Below are 16,744 nucleotides of genomic sequence, written 5' to 3'. Positions count from 1 at the left end.
GCTGTCGAGTCTCTGAGCTCACTTCCTCTTCCGCCCAGCATTCTGCTCCTCCCACCTACGTTCTAACCTATCAGGTCAAGCAGCTCACTTCCTCTTCCGCCCAGCATTCTGCTCCTCCCACCTACGTTCTAACCTATCAGGTCAAGCAGCTTCTTTATTAAATCAACCAATGACCTTCCTCCATCAAAGAAGTGTTCAATAAAACATATAGATATATGTATAAAAAAATCAATACTTACTGATCCTCAGTGGGTTGTAACTATTTTCCATCCATCAACAATAAAATATTCAGGGTCCCTTAAATTCTTTGAAGATCAGTATTTACCTGTGGAGATAAGAAAAGAACCCTGCCCCCAACCTATTTACTTTCCTTACCATCAGCAGTTTAGTGCTGCCCACGTACATCTGGGTGGGGGCCGCTCAGGAGAGCATGGTCAACTTACTATGAGTGACACACTTTAAAAAAACTGACTCTCCTTCCCCCAGAGGCCATCACCTGTTCCATAGCTCCTCAGTTAGGGTTGGGAACTTGCTAGCCTCTCTTGGCTTCATGCTAGAATGTTAGTCACCTTCATCTTGTGCAGGTGTTTTGCACAGCTGCTGTGAGTTTGTAAGCACAGAAGGTTCTGCATGTCCAGAAGATAGTATTTCACTCCAGTTCTTTCTGAAAGCTGGTGTGATACAGATGTCATATTTGTGGCTGTTTGCTCCCCAGTCACTTACCTTGCACTTTGACCTGTTGTCATTAAACTCCTAATGATAAATTGATTTGAAAACCATGTTAGTAGTAAAGCATGGGTGGGTGTAGTGTAGCTTAACCTAGCTGTTGGCGTTGCTGTTTCAGCTCATCCAGCAAAACTGCATTCCTTGTACTCTTGAAGTAGTGTACACCGGGAAGACTGCCTTATTTTCATCTTCCTGAGTAAGCTGTCTTTATGAACTAAAGCTCTTTGTGGAAAGCTAACTGTTTTCTTCTTGGGCTTTACATTCTTATTTTTAGATTTTGAGTCACTTTTTCCAGAAGTGGCTAATAACAAACTAATGATTCTGACCGTGACACAGAAAACTGAAAATGATATGACTGTTTGGAGCGAAGAGGTAGAACTTGAAAGAGAGATGCTCTTGGAGAAGGTAAGTCCTCCAGTTTCCTAATAACTTAGTGCTCTCGTATTTAAATGTCACTACACCAGTTGTAACCACACATTATGAAAATCCATTCTAAGAGACTAGAACTTCGGTGGACTTCATAGCTGAGTTAATAATCTACATTGAGCTTATTTTAGATTTAGATTGTTATTCTATATATAGTCAGCCTGTTTTATTAACTTGCCTTTAATAGAATAATGTAACAATGATCTTACTTGCCTTGGGTTTCCCAGGTAATCAGCTTTTACAACTTAAACTGTTGCATAGCTGTAATCTTCTGTCGTGTACTCTTTTGTGCCCATGACTCAAAATAATGAATATGTGTGTGTTTGTGTTGTGTTAATCATTTGCTAAATGCAGCCAACAGGTTGGAAGCAACTTTGTACAATAAATATTAGCCATAAATTATGGAAACAGCGTGTGGAAATTTTTTTCAGATTTATTTTATTTATTATGTATACAGTGTTCTAAACCTGTGTATATGCCTGCACTGCAGGCCAGAAGAGGGCACCAGACACATTATAAATGGTTGTGAGCCACCATGTGGCTGCTGGGAATTTAACTCAGCAGTCCTGGAAGAGCAATCAGAGCTCTTAATCTCTTAACCATCTCTCCAGTCCCCCATATAGATATTATTAAATGAATGTTTGCTTTTCTGAGTGCTTCTGGGGTATTCATGAACATTTTAGTTTTGTTTATTTCTTTTCTGAATGTTTGTAAATTTCCAATTTTTCTAAAATCTATTATTCTGTCCCTCTTGCATTTCTACACCTCTATAGAATAGGAAGTAATGAAAATCACACAGTCATCTCTAAGGAATAAAGAGTAACACTGAGCAGTGTGACAGGATAAAATACAGTCTGCATCTTTTTTCTGCCCTTTGCTTTCAACTGAAGATAGGTTTTGACACGTCTATATATTTTATTTACAATGTAGATAAACATTTATTTATATGTAGATATTTTATTTCTTATAAAAATCTGCATTATATTGTAAGTAAACAAAATTTTAGGTTATTTTAAAATTTCCTTTATGATTTATAAATTGAAAATCCAATTCTGCATTACTGGCAAACAGCTGGGAAAATCAATATTACATATATTTATGAGCACTAATCCCCATAGACTTCTAGATAGAAGATGACTGAATTACTATCATTTTAAATTTTGATAGATGCTGATGATATGCCTACCCCCAAAATTAAGATAATTTAAATAATAATATGCTCTGACCCTAGCTTACCTTATACCATAGCATTCTTCTTATCAATCAGATAAAAATCTCAGATAATTACTTCTATACATATATTTAATAATTTAAAACTATGTAATAATTACCTTAAAATTGACATTGGATTATGTGAATTTGTCTATAGGACAAGAAAGAATATTCTTCTCTATGATAGATTCAGAATGACTCATCTGAGTACCTTAGCTCACTCTAGTTGAAAAATCCTCTTACTGATTTCCATGTAAGACAATGTTAAAATTCTGTTGCTTTGGGGGGTTAACCAGATGGTTCTCTTTATTTGTGATAATATGGTTTACATATTCAGCAGTATTTTAAATGTACCACAAAGCACTTACTAATACATGCCACTGTGATTATATTTTGTTTATGCTATAACAAATAAAGCTTGCCTGAGGATCACACTTTTAATCACAACACCTTGGAGGCAGAGGCAGAAGGATCCCTGGGAGTTCAAGGCCACCCTAGGCTACACTCAAAGAAAAACTAAGCCAGGCAGTAGAGACTCACACCTTTAATCCCAGTACTTAGGAGTCACGTGCCTTTAAACCAAGCCCTAAGGAGGTGGAGTCGGAAAGAGATTGGGTGGAGATATAGTGGGAGGAGACAGGAGCTTCGAGCATTCAGTCTGAGGACTTGTAGAGAAGGGCTACCCCATTCAGTCTGAGTATTTTGTAGATGTAAGAACAGTGACTGGCTGCTCTGCTTCTCTGATCTTTAACTTTCAGCCCCTATTATCTGTTTTCATTATTAAGATCAATTAAAATCCATGCTGCATGCCATAGTGTTTTAACAGATGTGAGTATATTATATACTAACTAAAATGGAATTAAATAGAGGTATTTGACACTCAGGCTGGGTGTAGTGCCCTACGCCTTTGATCTCGGCACTCAGGAGGCAGAGGCATGTGGCTTTCTGGGAGTTTGAGGCCAGACTGGTCCACATGATAAGTTTCAGGCCAGCCAGGAAAACGTAGTGAGAGAGACCATATGTAAAAAACAGACATACGTTCAGATTTAAGAGGATTTAAGTAGGCAATAACTAGCAGACAACTTATTTACACATTAAAGGCTTGACAGGTGGATAGTTCTCATCACTTGATGAGCAGCCACAGGGCTCATTCTTAAGCATCACATAGTAGTGCTGGTTTCTGATCATCTCAAGATTCTTATCTAATTTGATACTGAGTCCAGTATAGTTCTTTCAGTTTCCTATGGTGGGTTTTGACTTTCAGCTATGTTGAGAGGTGTAGCTTATTATCATGTCCTATTCTGATCTTTTCCAGCAGATGTCACTGTTTGTCTTTGATGAATACATATCGTAGAAATTTGCTGGTGCTTGTAATTATATAAGATTCTTTTGTTAACCTTTGTACATGCTTGGTTGTATTGTTTTGTTCTTTTTAGTTTTCATTAAATTGGAATACAATCAAATGACTTTTAAGACTTAACAAAGATTATGAAATACATCAACAGAAGTTAATGTTGAATGTGGGTGATAATCTACAGAATAGAGCATTGTTTATTATATGTCACCAGTTTACAGGTGGATATGGAGAGAAAAGTTAGCTTAGGTGCTATGCCTCCATAGGAATCATTAAACTTTATCCAAAAAATTACAATAAATGTAGTTCTGAAAAAATAAAAAGTTGTGGCAAGTGAAATTTACAGTAAGTCTGTTTGACTTACAAGTGACCCAGCCCTCAGAAGGGTAAGTTCAGAGACCTCCAGCCCGCCATGTGCCCAGGCAGCATTAGTAGACAAAAAGTAGACATGAAGTCCAGAAATGCTATGGCTGTAGCTCTGAATTTGCCTTACTGAGCACCGTGATCAGTTGGCAGCCTGAGAGTGAGCAGTGCTCAGGCCTGTATTGTGAAATATTGTCCAGACTCCTAAGTTAGGCTGGACTCAGGCTCTTAGTTGTAATATGTTCTGAGTCAAAATAGGAAAGCAGCTTCAGGCCAAATTTCACAGTCTCTTTATCTAACTTCCTTTCTTGGACTCTAATACAGATAAGGGCTATTGAAAGCTGAACAGAAGGCTTTGGCCATATAGATAGAGGGGCTGAAGAAAGTAGAACGAGGTTACTGATTCTTTTCTTACAGGGTTAGAACAGGGAGGAGTTAATTATCATGCTGACTCAGGTAAACTAGGGCCCTTCTGATTGGTTGCTGTCAGTCTTCTGGCTGTTTTTGAAAGCTGACTTGTTTAAATTCTGTTTGGTTACTAATTAGTGACAGTAGCATGAGTAATCCCATTCCGGCTTGATCTCGTCTGTCTCATTAGTACCGACATCACAGTGGCCTCCTGTAAACATCACAGTGGCCTCCTGTAAACTTTAACAAGTCCCAGGCACGGTCATCTTCTTTATGCAATGGTAAGAGCAGGGCTTGTACTTTGATTACAGTGTATTTATATGCCTATGATAAAGCTTACTGTACGTGAGTGGCACATTCAAAGATTAATAGTAACTACTAATGCTGCAGAATGGCAGGAGTTGGCAAGGAAGCTTTGTGAATACTTTGGTTTTTTGTTTAAAGGAAGTTTTTCTTTGATGTGTGCTAGTTGCAAGCATCATTGTCTCTGCACGGTGGGGTTATTATTAAGGAAATCAGTGGTTAGTCTGCAGTAATTGGGCTACTCCACAGCTGATTGGATAATCAAAGCAGGTCTAACAGGGGGGTAGCATTTGGTTTGGAGACACTGATCCAAAAGATGATCCACATCCCAGGCTGGCCAGATGTTATGAGATTTTATCACACTGCTCAGAATGGCTTGTCATTTAAAACTTACAAATTAATTCATTATTTCCAGAATTTTCAGATTAGTATATGCCTTGAGGACAGTTGACCACAGCCAAAACCATAAAAAAATAAATCCACAGATGGGGGACTTGTGTATTATGGGCTTCTTAGGCAATCCACTTCAGCTATAAGCTCTGCGTTACATTGCTAAAATAGCCATAGACATTAAATACATTCATGGATATGGCTGTATCAGTGAGCTGGATTTGCTCTAGGGCTGTAATTTCCTGGTGTTTGGTGCAGAATATTTTCTGCATTTCTTTTTTGTTTTGTGTTTGCTTATTTGTTTGTTTGTTTTTTGAGACAGGATTTCTCTGTGTAGCTTTGGTGCCTGTCGTGGATCTACCTCTTGTAGACCAGGCTGGCCTCAAACTCACAGAGATCCACCTGCCTCTGCCTCCCGAGTGCTGGGATTAAAGGTGTATATTCTGCATTTCTAAATCCTGGACATTGGAGCCAGTGTTAGCTGAATGTCAGAAGTGCTGTGTCTCTTCACTCTTGATGGGCCAGAATTCTGTGTGTCCCCTGCATATTACAAGTTTTACAGTGTGAGACTTTCCTAGGCCTGTTAGAATCTTGCCTCTTTCTTACTTGGCTCAGTTTTTTTGCTAAGCAGCCAGGGTGCATTGCTGTATAGGTTACTGGGATCCTGTTTTGTTTCGGCCTCTTTACAGTGGTCTGCCAGACAAGCCCAAGGGCTTCAGGGGTCCAGAATTCTTACTTTGCCTCCTAAACACGGTGACACTAGTTTACTTTTTGTTTCTGCAAGTAACTCCAACATTGGTGACGAGTTCATTTGGGTTACATGTCCTGGTCACAGATGATCACTGAAGGAAGTCAAGGCAGTTGTTCAAAGCAGGAACTGAAGCAGAAGCCATGGAGAAACACTGATTACTGGCTTGCTTTCCAAGTCTTGTTGAGCCTGCTTTCTTATATGACCCAAGACCAACTTGTAACTCCCCCCCTTTTAATATTGCTGCCCCACAGGCTGCAAGAGTCAGAAGACTCTGTCTCAAGGCATTTTGTCTCAGACCTTCGCCTGGGCACATGTTTATTAGACTATAGAAAAAATTTCTATTGCTATAGAAAGCCCCAACTATAACAAAGGACTTTAACCAGCCTAGTGACATTAAGCAAGGGAAGACAGACATCGACATTGGGATGGCCTTACCTGGAGTGGGCCAGATCCCTCCATGTCTGTCATTGATCAAGAAAACGCCTCCCTACAGGCCTCTGTAGGCTAAGCTGATGGAGGCATTTTCTCAGTTGAGATTTCCTCTTCTCAAAAGACCCTAGCTTATGTCAAGTTGACAAAAACAAACAAAATGCCTTCAAATAAAAGGTCTCTAGAGATAGACATTTGCTTCCATTTTCTCAAAGACCATGACTTTTTCACATAAAAAATAGTTGTCTTACATATTTTGGTCACTGTTCTAGCTTTCAGCAGGATACTGAGATTGGGTTTATCTCTTTGTGGTGACTAGAATGAAGGCTGTGCCTTGGGTTTTTGGCATCCATGATGTTCTTTTTGTCCGCAGTGCAGTCTGGACTTAAACTTGCTACTGACTTTTCAATACTTAGTTGTGATCAACACATACACCATAGATATTAAGATATTAAGGCTAAAATCCTGAGCTTTACATGGTATTTAGCAACCATACATAGTATGTGTAAAAGACACACAAATGTTTAGTGAAAAGTGGGTATCCTATTGATTTCCTCTGCTCCACCTACCTGTATTCAGATTTTGTTGTTTTGTTTTACCTCAGCTGCTAGTGTTTAATCCTAGAGCCTAGGGCAAGCTATACAATAAAATGACATTTAATTTTAAACATAAACCAATTGGAGTGATGCTGGGTTGGCACTGATGTTATCTCTTCCTCTGCAGTTCATTAATGGTGCTAAGGAAATTTGCTATGCTCTTCGGGCTGAAGGATATTGGGCTGACTTCATTGACCCATCATCTGGTTTGGCAGTGAGTAAATGCATCTTGAAAGCCAGTTTATACGAAGTAGACACAGTTCTTATTATAAAATTATAACTCTCCTATTGGCAAAAAAAAATCTATTTAGACTTTTTTACAGTCCAGTATATTATCCAAAGAAGGATTACTGTTAAATCCCTTGGTTTCACAATCCTAGAATTTACAGCACTGTTTCTGTTAATAGTAATGAAACAGATGTGTATGTTTATTATTTGTAAGCTAAAACTTAGGAACTACTGTGGGCTAGTCTAGTTTCTTAAAAGACCAAAGTATTTTGAAGTTAAAATATAAACTGTAAAAAAAAAAATTACAGAGTAACTTTTTGGAAGCTTTTATATAGTAATGGTCACATACTTCAATTGCAGGAAGTAATAAAATCATTTTTAAAGATGTATTTATTATGTATATAGTATTCTCTCTGCATGTTTGCCTTCACATCAGAAGTGGGCATTAGATCACATTATAGATGGTGGTGAGCTGTCATGTGGTTGCTGGGAAATGAACTCAAGATATCTGGAAGAGTAGTCAATGCTCTTAACTTCTTAGCCATCTCTCCAGCCTCATAAAATAATTTTTTAATTTTAAAATAGAAATATGTACCTGCTACTTCTCAGAGTCAAATAGAATGTCATTGCGACTAGAAGACCTGGCTTTTGTCCCCTTTTCTAATAGTGATGGAGATGATTCATAGATAATTCTCTGAGATTTTGTTCATCTTTAAAGCTTGTACAATGCTATACATTCAGTTCTAGGTAATTTGAAATTTATTTGATAATTCATTTTCTATTTCTAGCATGCATAAGAACCGGGGAGGGTGTGCTAGAACAGTTTAGGTATTGCATGTGATCTTTTATTGGATAAAAAAATATATTAAACACATAGATGCACTTGGATTTATATAAATATTCCTGTAATGTCTTTTTTCCTAATGAAAATATTACTTCATTTCTTATTTCTTCTAGTTTTTTGGACCATATACAAACAACACACTTTTTGAAACAGATGAACGTTACCGGCATTTAGGATTCTCTGTTGATGACCTTGGCTGCTGTAAAGTGATCCGTCACAGTCTCTGGGGTACTCATGTGTTTGTAGGAAGTATCTTCACTAATGCTGCAGCAGACAGCCATATCATGCAGAAGCTCAGTGGAAACTAGCCATGCCCTGTAATTATTGCAGCTCTGTCTGTAATGGAGTGCTCTGTATAAACACTGTTGAGGAACTCAGCTTCCACAGGATTCTGGTTTTAGGTATTTATTTCATCATTTATGGGTTTACATTGGCAGGTGGCTTAGATTGCAATATTGCAAATGCTACTCATATTCTGGAATATGTGTTGAACACCCCCACGTTCTGCAGAATGTGGTCATCTACATGTAACCAGGGTATGTATGGTCTCTTATTGTTAATTCTCCCCTTTATTGGGAAAACCTTATTAGTTTAATTATTTTTTCCAAAAATAAATCATACATTTGGCTATGATAGCTTGTGTTTCTTCATTTCAATAGTTTAAAAATGCAGCTATTTAACAGGTTAAAGAAGTAAAATGTTAAATTTTAAGGTTTTTTTTTTTTTAGTATTACTATTGGTAATTCTAGATTCATTATAAATTTACTTTTCTAATTTATTTTTCTCAATTGCTAATCAAACTGGCCCAAGTTTGAGTGCTATTTTCAAACAATGTTAGCAGGAAAAAAAATAGTGAAAGTAATATATTTCTTATGTATAAAGGTATATCAATTTCATTCTTACACTAAATTACATTTCTTAACCATGCAGTTAAACAGTTAAATATAATTATTTTCAGATTAATTGATTCCTCAGCTCCAAGTCATAACTTTAACTCCATCACTCCAGAGATGCCTCATTCTCTGTTCTGCAGAGCTTATTACACTGTTTCTAACTTTAAATGAATTGACTTTCATTGCTGAGGCTTCTGCCAGTCTATAACTTGCCTCAGGTACCCATTTCACTGTGTTTACTTACACAAGAACATAAATGTACAATATTAACCGACTAAGCGTAGCACAGCTCACCTAAGATCCAGCACAGGAACACAGCTGTGATTCTTTTATTTATACACATTGTCTGTTGTTTTCTGTGGTTATCAAGAGATCTAAGCATCTGAAGAGCTGCAGAACTGAAGGCAAGAAAACTTTAGGGCTTCCTAACGCTAGTGCTGCCCTTAGTAAAGAAACAGGACTTGGACTCTGCATGCCTTAAATTTCTCTTAAAGTTTATTGAAATGTATATCTTAAAAGATTTAGTTAGTACATATCTGAAAATTCAACTATAGCATGCTACACTTGAAAGAGAAGTTCTCTCCAAGTTTAAAGCCTGTTTGTCTTCCTTGGGTTTCTACTACTTATAGCAGCAACTAAATTCCTATTGTTGAACAAAACCCTACATTTCTCTTAGGACTGCTTGCCCCAAAGTAGTCCACATCTGCAGTACATATGCTTTGAGTGATAAACCTTTGTTTGGGGACCTATTCAATAATGTGTGGTATGCTTAGTTAGCATCACCCTGGTCTCTGCCTACTTAGGTACAGTAAGCAAACCCCGGATGGTAACAAAAATGTTTTCAAACATAGCCAGATTATATTAAGGGACAAAATACTTTGTTTTTGTTTTTGTTTTTGTTTTTAAGTCAAGTACAACCAAGTTAACATTTTATTTAACAGCTTTGCCTGCATTTTAGAACCACTGTTCCAAAGCACCATATACCACAACTTCAACTATATATTTGGGTTACCTGAGAGAATATTTCATAATTTTCCTCTACATTCACAGATTACACTCATTAACCCAAGGGGGTTTGAGCATCAGTTTTTGTTGTTTTTGTTTTGTTTTTAGCTTTCAGCTTTCTGTGTATGGGGGTTGAACCATCAGTGTGTTCTAAAGTGGAGCAATAGTGGATGAAAGGGGTGTTTAAGAAAATAAGAGAAAACAGTGGACTGACTGAATTAAAGATTTACGAAATGAAGGCTTTAGGGTTTTTACATTAATAATGACCTTATCAGGTGCAAATTAACTCACAGAGTTCTGTAGTAGTCATCTTTCTGACTACCACAACCCTTACTGATCTTTTCTCTTCTTCTGTGTGCTGTGGGACAATGGTTTTACCCTGTAACAATTTGTGTCTTGTACTGGTTTAATAAAATGCTGATTGTCCAGTAGCCAGGCAGGAAGTAAAGGCAGGGCAACCAGGCAGGAAGTAGAGGCAGGGCAATAAGAATGGAGAATTCTAGGAAGAGGAAGGAGTCTGCAGTCATCACCCAGACGTAGAGAATGCAGATGAGAAAGCCTCGCTGATGAAAGGTATCAAGCCACGTGGTTGACAGACAAGAATTATGGGTTAAAATGTAAGAATTAATAAGCCTGAGCTAATAGGCCAACCAGTTCATGATTAATGAAGACCTCTGTGTATTTCTTTGGGACTAAATGACTTCAGGACCTGGTGGGACAGAAACCTCTGTCAATACCTGTGTTATAATAGAGTTGGGTAGCTCTATTATTTGGAACTTTATCTTTTCTTTCTCTTATAATGCATAGTCTTTGGTTAACACTATATAATTTTGCTCTATACAGAAAACAAGTTTTAAGGTTTTAGTTTTCTTTGGTCTTTAATTTTGCCTCTCATCTCTTGGAAATAAAATACAATTCTCTACTAAAACATCACTGAACTCCCTTTTATTGCTGATTGATATTTTAACTTTAATAAGTTATCTATCTCCTATATGTCCATAGTATCCATGTAAGTTGTAACAACTATAAAGACTTAAAATAAGGCATTTGAGCATCTGGCTCCAAATTTTTCCTGGAGGTTTGTAGTCAGAGGCTGCTCATTCGTTTCCCAGCTACCCAGACCTGAAATAAGCACACAGAAACTGTGTTAATTAAAACACCGCTTGGCCTATTAGCTTATTCATATATCTAGCTAGCTCTTATATCTTAAATTAACCCGTTTGTATTAATCTGTGTATTGCCACGTGATTTTGGCTTATTGGTAAGGTTCTGGCCATCTGTCTCCTCTGGTGGCTACATGGCTTCTCCCTGACTCCTCCTACTCTCTCCTCTATCTGCTTGAAATTCCCGCCTTGCCCTGTTCTGTGCTGCAATAGGCCCAAAGCAGCTCCTTCATTAACCAATAGTATTCACAGCATACAGAGGGGAATCTCACATCAGAGGTTATGGTACATGGTGACTACAGGAATGCTTTGCTTAGAAGGGATGGTCTTTTCAGGATGTATTCTGGGCTAGCAGATAGAGTTCTCACACAAGTTCTCACGGTCCTTCCACCACATACAAATTACTTCTAAATGGATCGTAGGTCTTCGTGTGAATGACTAAAGCTGTCAGCAAGAAAGTGACTTTTGTGAACTTAGAGTAAGCAAAAAGCATGTTTTGAAAGAGTATGACTTTACAGGGGAAAATTTGAGAGATCTAGTTGTATTAAAATGGCTTTAATCAAAAACCATTATGAACACAGCTAAGAGTTGAAGATTGCACTCACACACACCATGTCAATAGCAATCAAAAGACTTATTCAAAATAATAAAGAGGCCCTAAAAGTGGTGAGGAAATAAAACCTCAAGTTTTTACAAAGATATCCAAATGGCCAATAATATGTGATCTGTTCCATAAGTCATCAGAAATTCAATTAAATCCACATGCCCTCCATAACGGCTAAAATGAAAAGTTATGCCAATACTGGCAGAAAGCAGCTTACACTAAAGTGGTAGCAGGTGAGACCACCACCAAAGAAACTGATGTTTTTAAGGCTCCCAGATCAGAGGCCCTAGCAGTTACACTCTGTATGGAGGCATGTACCAAGCAGAACTAACTGTCCTCTGTGACGCCTATGTTCATGCTCCAATTATATAAATGTTTATGATCACCTGCAACAGTAGGAAGACATGGCATGAAAGAATTCCAAAGCAACAAAACAGAACAGCTCCAGATGCCAGGGCAGGCCAGCAATTACCCAGGAAGGGAGGTAGTGCTGTGAGATCTGGAATGTTCCCAAAGGCTCCTGTTAAAATGGCTCACAAGGTTGGTAGAACCTTTCAGAGGAAGGAGGACAATAGGGTAAATGGACAACTGGAGCAGGAAACCGACCAATCACTGAACACTTGACTCTGAACCCAGAGTCAGAGAAATACACCCTGTATTTGAGACCTGGGCCAGGGAAAGAAACATTTTTATCCCTGAACTCAGAACTAAAGATATGTGCCCTGGCTCTGAAACTAGTGTCAAAGAAACACACTTTATAATTAGAGCCAGTGAAAGAAATATGACCTGGTCCTAAGATCAGAGTCAAAAAGCTAAAAAGGACCAGTGAAAGAAACACAGTTTGGCCATGAAAGTCAGAGCCCGACCAGCTAAACTGACCAATCCCTGAGCAGGGAAAAATTAACCAATCTCCTTTCTCCCTGGGAAAACTCCACCCCTAAGAAGCCCTATGTAAGCCTCTCCATTCCTTCCGTTGAGAGCTGCCTTTAAGTGGCAGTGGCAGCCACTCTCCTGGACTCCTTCCCAAATAAATCTCTCTCAAAACCATGGAAAGAAGTTAGGTCACTAGGGCTGACCTTTTTGCCTCTGGCCACCATGAAACAAACAAACTACCTCTCACTTGAACTTGCCATGATAAGCAGTGCTACCACAGGCCCAAAGCCTATGGATCAACAACGCTGGGCTGATACTGCCCAGATGAACCTTAACTCCTTTCCACGGACTGTCCAGCATGTCCAGTGTTTTATTTTCCACAACAAAAACTGAGTGACACAACAAAGAAAAAAGGATTCTGGAATGTTGGAAATTTTTTTTTCCAGCTTGGGTACATGCTTCAGTAATTTAGTTGTGCAAACTTATGTGCACTTTTTTTTTATATGTCTGGTGTAATTAAAAGGGTTTAAAAGTAAAACCAAATCTACCCTTTAAACTGTGATAGAAACTAAAAGAATTCTAGTTACAGCAAAAGAAGCTAATCTACTTCTTCAAGACTAAGATTTGCAGCTAACTCATAGAATTTTGAAACCAAATTATGAGTTTCTTTTTAAAATGTTTCAATATAATTTCAGCTATGCATTGATCCTTTAAAATATCAAATTTATAAAGCACTTAAACTTGCAATATTATGTTGTACGTGCTTTACTGTTTGTGTCAAGCATGATTATGTTTTTAAGAATTTTACAAGGTTCTCAAGTCCCTCTTAACCCTAGATAGTTACATTATTCCCTGCCTGGGTTATCAGTGCTTTTACAACCTTTGTGGATTCCCCTGTGAACAGAGCTGGTAATTCGTTTTGTTCAGATATCCGTGAATGCTGGACACATTCACAGTTTTATGTTTAGTGTGTTTGTATGAAGTGGTAATAGTCAGAAACATATCACTCCTGTACAGTGAAATGGGACTACAGGAGATTTGAAGTGTCTGTTTTGGTCTCTTTGTTCAGTCTAAAATGTTCGAACTGATCTAATTTTGCTTTATACGGGGTTCCATACAGTTAGATTTGTGCTTACAGTGACAAGAATAAAGGTTTTCTGTCCCTTTATCAATACAAAATAGTCATTAAGATTTTTAAATTCTGGTTTATATCCATCCACTGATAACTGTCTAAACCATTTTGCTACAATTATAGCTTTCATAGTTTTAAGTGACATGAAGCCATCCTTTGTCACACACATCTTGAAAAAGTACCTTTAAGGTCCAGTTTTGTCACTTGAAGAACGCGTGACACAGTTCATGGCATATAAATGTTTAGAGAACTTAAGGATGGTTCCGAATCCTAACTCGAGATTAGCTGAGGTCAAACTGGAGCTGTGTCCTAGACCATAGTAACGCAACAGCTTGTGAGGGCGATCTCCCATTAGCTTCAGGTTACTCAGCCAGTAGCATATGATTGCTGCGTTGTTATTTTTTCAACACTGTTGAAATAGGATATCACATGAGATATGCTGTCTGGCTCCTATATATTAAATGGTACCTACTTATAACTAGAAAATTTTTTTGTGCTGAAGTTTAAAATTATCCTACTAGTCTCTATTTTGCTAACTCTGTTGACCTTATGTGAATGACAACAGTCGCTATTCAAGCAGTAGTGGTGTTTAATAATAAGATCATGAAAAACTTTGAAATACTAACCCTTGCTTTAAATATTAACACTTAGTGAAACTGCAAAGAGTTTCACTTTGAGTAACCCAGGAAACAAGTACTGTGAATGTAGAGATCACCTTCATGGCGAAGCTTCAGTTTGTTTCAGGATTTTGCCCTTGGGTGTTCATTGTTCCTGTACATTGGTTGTTCACTTGTGACTAAGAGCCTCAGTCAGTATTATAACGAGCAATACTTGTAGAAGAATGTTGTTTCCTGTATTCCTATTTGACTGCAGAGGGCATGAGATCCGTTTGTCACAGAGACGTGCCTTCACTTACCCTTCTTTAAATTCATTCTTTTCTGAAATAGAAACTCAAATGTCACACTGCCATAATTGCCAATTGAAGGTTTATTGTGATTCAAACCAAGTTAAATGACGTCTGGGGTCACAAAAAGGAGACCTGGGTCCAGCACTGAGTAGACCAGCGGAGGAAGATGGGAAACTCTGTTTATTGCCATGTGAATAAGTTGAAGTAATAGCATTTGTCCTGTATTCAGTTAAAATGCCTTCTCAGAGTCAAGTCAGGAGAGATAAATTAACTCCCCTGGGACACTGGGGCGTGAATTAGTGACCTGGAAGAGGCAATTAAGCTTAAGTGGGTAAGCATTTGGCTTTTAGTCTGCTCTCTATTTATTGTGTCCGCAGAATCGAGTGTACACCAACCCACGGTGTAATTCTACACTGCGGCCCAAACTCAGCATTGATTCAAGACAGTGTCTCCAAGTGGCAAAAGTCTTTTTAATATATTACAAAGCAAATTGTGGTAAGCCTACTAATATAACAGGCTTCTTCTGGCAAATGAGAGTTGAGGCAATGAAGAAATATCATTTAGGAGTGTCAGAAATCCCAGCTTGCTTCTCAATCCTGTTCAGAGTTTTAAGTTCATTTAAAAAAAAAAAAAAAAACAAGTAAGACCTTCTGTACAAACTTAAGCTGTAGCCACATTTCTGACACCGGTGAGTTGCATGAACTGAGAAAAGAACTTATATTAATTCCAAAAATGGTATGAAAATACCAGTCTTCTTCCCATCGTTTCATATAGCAGATTCTTGCAGTTGGGACCAATCCCAAGTTACAAGTCCAGAATTGCCATTGGCTCTTAGCCTTCCTATCATGGTCCTCCATGTCTGGTGAGAAGTGGCCAGATGCCAATGCTGAGTGGCCTTAATCAAAGCTAACAGCAAAAGAGCAGTCTGTCGCACTTGTTGCCTCGTTTAGTGAGTTAGAATAAAGTCTATGTACAAATGCGGATATCTCAAATTGAGACGGAATTCTAAATTTGACCTGGAACTTGGCTAATTTTTTGTTGTTGTTTCAGCACTTCTCTTAGATGCTTACAAAGATAGGCAGTGATATATTTGACCAGTAGGTGTCACTATGTAACTACCTAGAAATTCTTCTGAGTTCCTACTTCTAGTAGTGAAGGCAAAAAAAAAAAAAAAAGAAAAAAAAAAGGGTTCCTAATTTTGTACCAAATACCCAGCTATATAAATTAAACATGTTTGAGATTTATACTGTTTTCTTTAGAAAGACAGGCTCTTAACATTGTTAATGATTTCTTGGCTATTTTGTCTCTGATGCTGTCTCTGTTGCCATTATTTTAGACGTGCTTATCTTGGTTATGCAGAATTTAACATAACATTCTCCTGTGAACAGACAGGCATTTCTTTCAAGTGCACTTGTCACAGTAACTCGGACTTTTCAATAGTTACTCGTCATTTTTCACTTTTTACACTGTGAGTTCCTAGAAAAGAATCTGTCACCATACTGTCTAGTGTCCTGAATCACAGGAGAAATACATTGGCAGGACTCCCTGCTTGTCCTCAGGGAAAGTGGTCGCAAAAGGCTGGTGTGCTGTGGCCTTGCTTCACCAGCAAGGCCCTCAAAATCTACCAGGCAGAGGGCACTGTATTCTCAAAAGATCTGACAGATTCTCATTTCTAAATTAATTTCTAGTAGCTAAGCAATTGCATAGTGCTTCCTGCCCTGTTTAAAAAAAAACTATTTTTGAAATACAGGGGGTCTTAAGAATTAGGTACATGGGAATACACAATTTTTAAACTCAAGGTCAATATAAGTAACAGAACTTTACTCAGATCACTCAATTTTGCAAGGAAAAACTAGAGCATAAAAATAGTGCTTTGAGGCTGTCTTAGAAATCATCTCGTCCACCTTTTGTTTTAGATGGAAAAGCGTTAAGAACATTAGATAATGCCCTAGAGAGGTGTGAGCAAGCGCCTCAAAACTGCATCAAAACCAGGGTTCCTGAACCTCAGCCTGGAAGCTAATCCTCTGATTGTGTGTGCGTGTAGATGCAAGTCTGAGACTACCCTAGTGTACAGAGGTTAAAATACAACCTCAGGTGCCCTCGCCTCTCTCCTTGCTTGAGACACTCTCTTGTTTTC

General features: G+C 38.1%; 1 protein-coding gene across 1 annotated transcript in view; it reads left to right on the top strand.

Annotated features, from left to right (window-relative positions):
• Positions 1 to 8,663, top strand: part of Mmadhc (metabolism of cobalamin associated D) — a 19,473-nt gene extending 10,810 nt beyond the window's left edge. Inside the window, exons 6-8 of the mRNA XM_005346396.2 lie at positions 1,001 to 1,131; positions 7,086 to 7,172; positions 8,144 to 8,663. Of these exons, the coding sequence (XP_005346453.1) occupies positions 1,001 to 1,131; positions 7,086 to 7,172; positions 8,144 to 8,338 (413 nt within the window). The 3' untranslated portion in view covers positions 8,339 to 8,663. The remainder of the gene's footprint in view (positions 1 to 1,000; positions 1,132 to 7,085; positions 7,173 to 8,143) is intronic.
• Positions 8,664 to 16,744: the final 8,081 nt, after the last annotated feature.

This window comes from Microtus ochrogaster, chromosome 4 (genome assembly GCF_000317375.1).
Source record: "Microtus ochrogaster isolate Prairie Vole_2 chromosome 4, MicOch1.0, whole genome shotgun sequence".
Classification (NCBI taxonomy): domain Eukaryota; kingdom Metazoa; phylum Chordata; class Mammalia; order Rodentia; family Cricetidae; genus Microtus; species Microtus ochrogaster.
Note: the sequence above shows the minus strand (reverse complement) of the source record. Positions and strands in the feature narration are given on the sequence as shown.